The 6,764-nt window shown below is 47.2% G+C and overlaps 1 protein-coding gene across 1 annotated transcript; it reads left to right on the top strand.

The window, feature by feature from the left end:
* Window positions 1–4,867: 4,867 nt before the first annotated feature.
* On the top strand, window positions 4,868–5,818 carry LOC309537651 (G-protein coupled receptor 42-like; the record flags this gene model as incomplete). The annotated part of the gene is made up of 1 exon (XM_082232542.1): window positions 4,868–5,818. One exon carries the CDS (start codon window positions 4,868–4,870, stop codon window positions 5,816–5,818), a length of 951 nt encoding a protein of 316 aa, XP_082088668.1.
* Between the last annotated feature and the right edge of the window lie 946 nt (window positions 5,819–6,764).

Genomic DNA, 6,764 nt, shown 5'->3' with positions numbered 1-6,764 from the left:
GGGTATCTGGGGATTCTGGTCTATTTCAAGGGCTGCCTCTTGCCTACCCCCCACCCCACTGCTGCATAGATGCCCATGTTTGGGACAGACATCTGATTGAAATCAGATCTGCTCCCATTCAGTGCACACAATACTGAGTTAGCTCTGAGCTGGCATGGGGCAGCTTTTTAGGTTTCTAGGAGAACCGTTTCCCACAGTGGCATCTTGACTGAGTCACGTAGGCTGGTGATTATTCAAACTCGAAGGGGGGGGGAAATAACAGGGAAATGTCTCCTCCGGGGTGGGGACATTTCCCCGGCTTGTGCTTTTCTGATTGGCTCTCTCTGGAGAGTAAACTTTCCATCAGTCAGCAGAGCATGCTTCCTCACTGAGTCACTGAATCTGTTTTCTCACCCTGGTGGAAATAATGCCATGTGATATGTCACTAAAATAAACATTATTTGAAATGCTTTTTTTTTTTAATAAAAAAAAAAGATGGCCCATAAAGACTAAAATAGCGGAAGGATGAGCGGTATAGTTAACAATTGCAGAGAGTCAATAAACCAAAGAATAATGTATGAAATGGGGCAAAGAGAAGCTGAGGAATCAGACTGTATAGTCATTAGGAAATAACTTATTTTTTATTTTAATCAGTGATTGGTTACTCACTTAGAAAAAACACTTCAAAACTGGCACACAAGGGAAGAATAACAGCCATAAAACAGGGTTGGGGGAACTTAAACAGGCCCAGGAGGAAATGCAGTCCCCAAGCCTCTTGGAAGCCAAATCTCACCTCAACCCCAAGCTATACCCCTTCTCCCCAGGCATCATCCTTCCTTGTCTCCCTCCTTGACAGTTTTTACCAGGCTGTCTTTGCACCCTGATAATGCCATTTGTGGATCGAGGGCCCGACCCTGCTATATGAAATAAATACACAAGGACACGTGATATAAGGTTAATGGGCAAGAAAAGGCCACAACTTTATTGATTACAGCAGTGAAAAGGTATTGGCTTAGGCATTGGATGACTATAGGTGGAGCCTGTTGATGCTCATCCAACTATAGGCTCACCCCCTGATGTCACCGGGGGTTGTGCCATGGCCTCCCGCCAAGCAGGCATCGGACGGAATACACGACCCCCAGATTCCTTTAACGGAATAACCCACGGTAGATAGCATAGGCCAGGGGTCTGCAACCTTTAAGACAAAAAGAGCCACTTGGACCCGTTTCCGAAGAAGAAACAACAACTGGGAGCCGCAAAACCATTGCGACATTTAAAACAAATATATCTCTGGAGCCACAATCTGACAGCGGGCGGGAAGGTGCCGTTGGGACGGTGCGTGACTAACGCACGCACCGCCCCCATGCGACGTCACAGCCAGTACCAGCGCCCGCCACAGTGAGGAGTGTCGGGGCACACAATGCGCCTCCTCCCCTCACTAGTATCCACCCCGGAGCCGCAGCAAAGGTGTAAAAGAGCCACATGCCACACCTAGCCCTTGACACAGCACAACACATGAATCCAATGCCTAACCTACCCACCAATACCACAAAGCTTGCTAAGATGCAGGATAGATAGGAATGTGTGAGTGCATGTAGAAACTAGCCTACTTCATAAAGATCAATTTTATATTTAGTGTTCTCACCACTTTTGCCTTTGGGGAATCTTTGGGTCTCCAGATGTTGCTGGACTACAGCTCCCCCCCCCCCCCCGTGATTGGCCATGTTTGCTGGGGCTGATGAGAGGTGCAGTTCAGCAATGCCAAAGCTTTCCCATACCTGCTCTTAAAAGATGCTTTTTGGCTTTGGAGAAGCGGAATAATTCCCTACTGGCATCAAAGACTCATTTGATATAATGTCTAGTTTGGTAAAACTCCCGAAACAATTCCCCCCCCCCCTTTTTTTAAAAAGGTAAATAAATGACAACAACAATGATGATGAAATGAATAGCAAAAGCGGAATGGCAAGAGAAAGCAATGGCAAATCAAAACAGTGAAAAACAGGCATTCACCTGGTGTTAAAAATAAACTGAGGGTGGTGACAGGCAAGCAGCCTTGAGGAGAAATTCCAGAGATGAGAGCAGGGCAGTTCAGGTCATCAGGCCCACAGAAAAGTCTCCAAAGTGGTTCTTCATACCTGGCAGGTACCTTATAAAGTTTGAAATGTATCAAATCTCTTCACATATACAGTCATGGGAAAAAGAAACAAAATATAAAAAATCCCATCCACTAGCACCTTAGAAACCAACTAAGTTTGTTATGGAGGGAGGGACACGGGTGGCACTGAGGGTTAAACCACAGAGCCCAGGGCTTGCTGATCAGAAGGTCGGCGGTTTGAATCCCTGCGATAGGGTGAGCTCCTGTTGCTCGGTCCCTGCTCCTGCACACCTAGCAGTTCGAAAGCACGTCAAAGTGCAAGTAGATAAATAGGTACAGCTCGGGTGGGAAGGTAAATGGCTTTTCCATGCGCTGCTCTGGTTCGCCAGAAGCGACTTAGTCATGCTGGCCACATGACCCGGAAGCTGTACTCTGGTTCCCTCGGCCAATACAGCAAAATGAGCGCCGCAACCCCAGAGTTGTCCACGACTGGACCTAATAGTCAGGGGTCCCTTTACCTTTAAGTTTGTTATTGGTATGAGCTTTCATGTGCATGCACACTTCTTCAGATGCACACAAAAGCTCATACCAATAACAAACTTAGCTGGTCTCTAAGGTACTACTGGATGGAATTTTTTTATTTTGTTTTGACCACGGCAGACTAACAGGGCTATCTACCTGTAATGGGAAAAAGAAAGTGTACTTGCTTTGAATTCTGTGGTTTTACATATCAGGACATAATAGCAATCAATGGTTCCTTAGCAGGTCTTAAAAGGTAAAGGTAAAGGGACCCCTGACCATTAGGTCCATTTGTGGCCGACTCTGGGGTTGCGGCGCTCATCTCGCTTTATTGGCTGAGGGAACCGGCATTTGTCCACAGATAGCTTCTGGGTCATGTGGCCAGCATGACTAAGCCGCTTCTGGCGAACCAGAGCAGCGCACGGAAACTCCGTTTACCTTCCCACCGGAGCGATACCTATTTATCTACTTGCACTTTGATGTGCTTTTGAACTGCTAGGTTGGCAGGTGCAGGGACTGAACAATGGGAGCTCACCCCGTCGCGGGGATTCGAACCGCCGACCTTCTGATTGGCAAGTCCTAGGCTCTGTGGTTTAACCCACAGCGCCACCCGCAGGTCTTACAATTAGGTAAATGCTACCTCAGATGAACAACAACACATGACATATGACTCAGTGTCATGATTTTTTTTAGCAGAAATAAAGCCAAGATGGAGAAATCATGTGTGGAAAAACTAAGTACACCCATACTGCTTCTATAGGAATTAAGTGGCTAAGTAGCAGACAGAAACTGATAATCAAATACCCTTGCTTAATTGATCATCAGCTAGTGTGCCCACATCTATAAAAGCTGAGGTTTTGGCAGTTTGCTGGTCTGGAGCATTCAGGTGTGCTTTAACAGAATGCCAAGGAGGATGACGAAACGCTCTTAGAGAAGCAAGTGCTGCTGCCCATGAGACTGGGAAGGGTTCTAAGGCCATCTCCAACCAATTTTAAGTCCATCATTCTACAGTGAGAAAGATTATGCAAAAGTGGAAAACATCCAAGGCAATTGTCAATCTTATCAGGAGTGGACGTCCCAACAAATTCACTCCAGGGTGAATGCAGTGCTCACAGAAGCTGCAAAACAATGTCCATGAGGCCAAAGTGGAGATGTTTGGCCATGATGCATAGCGGCACGTTTAGCAAAAACCAAACACAGCATATCAGCACAAGCACCTCATACCAACTATCAAGCACAGTGGTAGAAGGGGGATGATTTGGGCTTGTTTTGCAGCCACAGGACCTGAGAACCTGGTAGTCATTGAGTCAACCAAGAGCTCCTCTGTATACCAAAGTATACAGTGGGTTAAACCACAGAGCCTAGGACTTGCCAATCAGAAGGTCGGCGGTTCGAATCCCCGTGACAGGGTGAGCTCCCGTTGTTCAGTCCCTGCTCCTGCCAACCTAGCAGTTCGAAAGCATGCCAAAGTGCAAGTAGATAAATAGGTACCGTTCCGGCGGGAAAGTAAATGGCGTTTCCGTGTGCTGCTCTGGTTCACCATAAGCGGCTTAGTCATGCTGGCCACATGACCCGGAAGCTGTACGCCGGCTCTCTTGGCCAATAAAGCAAGATGAGCGCCGCAACCCCAGAGTCAGCCACGACTGGACCTAATGGTCAGGGGTCCCTTTAGCTTTACCTATGTAAAAGAGGGTGCACTTTATTTTCCCCATGACTGTATATATTTGAACTTTATCTCCAAAACCCCAGGGGCTAGTAGCTTAGTTTATGTCAAATGTTAGTTGAGATTTTCAGGGATGCAAAATTTTGTGGAAGGCAACAAAGCCCCACAATCTTGAGCGCAGTTGATGCTCCCAACACTTTCCCTAAAGGTAACTCCAAATGTTCAAGGAGGTCTGTTCCTGCTTCCGAGTCACTTGTTCTCCCCACCCCCACCCCCACCCCCACCATTCAATCCAGGTGTATTTAAAAGCCCAATGGGCCATTAACAATACCTGCTCTTGCCTAGCTTTCCGGGAGTTTATGGCTTTATTGCCTTGGCTCATGGTCACCTGCACCGAACAATCTCTCACAGTCCATTTCACCTTAAGCACGGTTTGCTCCCTGTGTCTCGACTCTCTCTCTCTCTCTCCGACACACACACACAGCTACTCAGCGCTCAGTTTGGGACCCCTCCGGTACGACTCGAGAAGTTGCTGGAGAATGGACAAGCAGGTAGGCAAGCAGTGATTAAGGAAATGCCTTTGGCTCAGCCTGCCCTCTGATCCCGATGCTATGGAAGAGTGGGAGACACTGGTCTCTTTGGTTGTCTACGGGGTTACCATCCTCCTGGGGCTGCCCTCCAATCTTCTAGCCCTCTATGTCTTCTGTTGCCGGGCCAAGGCTCGCCTGACCCCCAACCTCATCTACATGATGAACCTTTGCATGTCGGACTTGGTCTTTGTCCTTTTCCTACCGCTCAAGATGCTGGAGATAAGCAAGGTGAAGTGGGTCAAGCCAGACTTTGTCTGTCCCCTTTACAACCTGATCCACTTTGGCACCATCTACACCAGTGCCTGCTTCCTGACTGTGGTCAGCGTGGGGCGCTTCCTAGGAGCTGCATATCCCATCCACTATCAGGCTTACAAAAAGCCGTGCTACTCGTGCCTGGTCTCCTTGGGGATATGGAGTCTCGTCGGATTCCATGGGCTTCTCATCTTTGCCCTGGAGACCAACAGGGACATCCCATCCAGGGTCTTTGAGAGCAATGGCTCCTCTTGCTACAGCAACTTCAGCAAAGAACAGCTGGCCGTGTTGGCACCTGTGAGGCTGGAGCTGTCCGTGGTCCTGTTCTTCCTTCCTTTGGTCATCACCTCTTTCTGCTACGCCGGCAGCATCCGTGTCCTGGTTGGGTCGCATCTAAACATGAGAAAGAAACGCCGTGCGGTGCGGGTGGCCACAGCCACACTCTCCTTCTTTGTTCTCTGCTTTGGTCCTTACAATGTGTCCCACGTGGTGGGCTTCATCGTGATGGATAACGTCTGGTGGCGCAGTGTGGCTGTGCTGCCCAGTGTATGCAATGCTTTCCTGGACCCCTTCATCTTCTTCTTCCTCTCCTCTGCCATGGATGATGGGATCACTAAAGTATGGCGCTCCATGATGGAGAAGTGTAATTCCATCCGGCTGAAGATTGCTGTGGCCCATGGGAAAGGAGACATCAGCCAGGGAGTACTTGCCATTGCCTGAGTTGCGGGGGGTTCCTTCTGGAGCTCAAGCATCCGGGGCCTCCAAAACCTTAGGAGAAATGCAAGCTTCAGTCTGGGACGGGACAGTACATTAGCCAGGATGTTGCCAATTCAGAAAGGCATGAGGAGAGCAAATGTTCTCAGCAGCCATGAACAGGAGCACAGATAAGGTGCACGGAACATGGGTGTAGCTTGTTTGAATGTCATCATCCTGATTGTTTGACGGTCTGAGTCAAAGAATTTTATCTTCAGCATCCAGCTGTTCTCGGTAACGATAAACTAGTTTATTAGATTAACCTGCAATTCAGGTGGGACCTACATGAAAATAGAGATGTGAGTCATGGAATGGGGGTCGATGAATGAAGGGAGGCGAATTGTGGATTGCATATGACTTAAGGGCTAATCAGGGTAAAATGTCACATTACACTGTGATTGATCTGATGTCTTTTTTTTACTTTTTGAAATGCTTGGGCCATAGCTCATTGCCAGAGCATCTGCTATGCATGAAGATGGTCCCAGGTTTAATCGCCAGCAACTCCAGATAGGGTTGGGAGAGACAATGAACATCATTAGACAATATTGTTATTTCCTGCTTTTCTGCATATGTATTCTTTTGTTCCCATCAGGGCCAGATTTAGGTTTGATTTAGGTTTAAGTTACTAAAGGTAATAGGTCCCTATATATGTCCAGCTGTCCTTTGTCAACAACCAAATGTCACTGTTTTTTGTGTTGAATATATGCTATATGGTAATTTATGGACCTAATCAGTATCTAAAGCCATTTGCACATAACAAAATATGTATTTTATCAAAGTAATTGTTGAACTGAAATACAATTAAAAAGAAGTTTATTAATAGTGAAATAATTATTAAGCTCTAACTTAAAATGATTGGGGGCCCATTACTTACATCATAAGAGCCTACACAACACAAAACACTGTTGCTGTA

This window comes from Podarcis vaucheri (assembly GCF_965113315.1).
Source record: "Podarcis vaucheri genome assembly, chromosome: 7".
NCBI classification, from domain to species: Eukaryota; Metazoa; Chordata; class Lepidosauria; order Squamata; family Lacertidae; genus Podarcis; species Podarcis vaucheri.
Note: the sequence above shows the minus strand (reverse complement) of the source record. Positions and strands in the feature narration are given on the sequence as shown.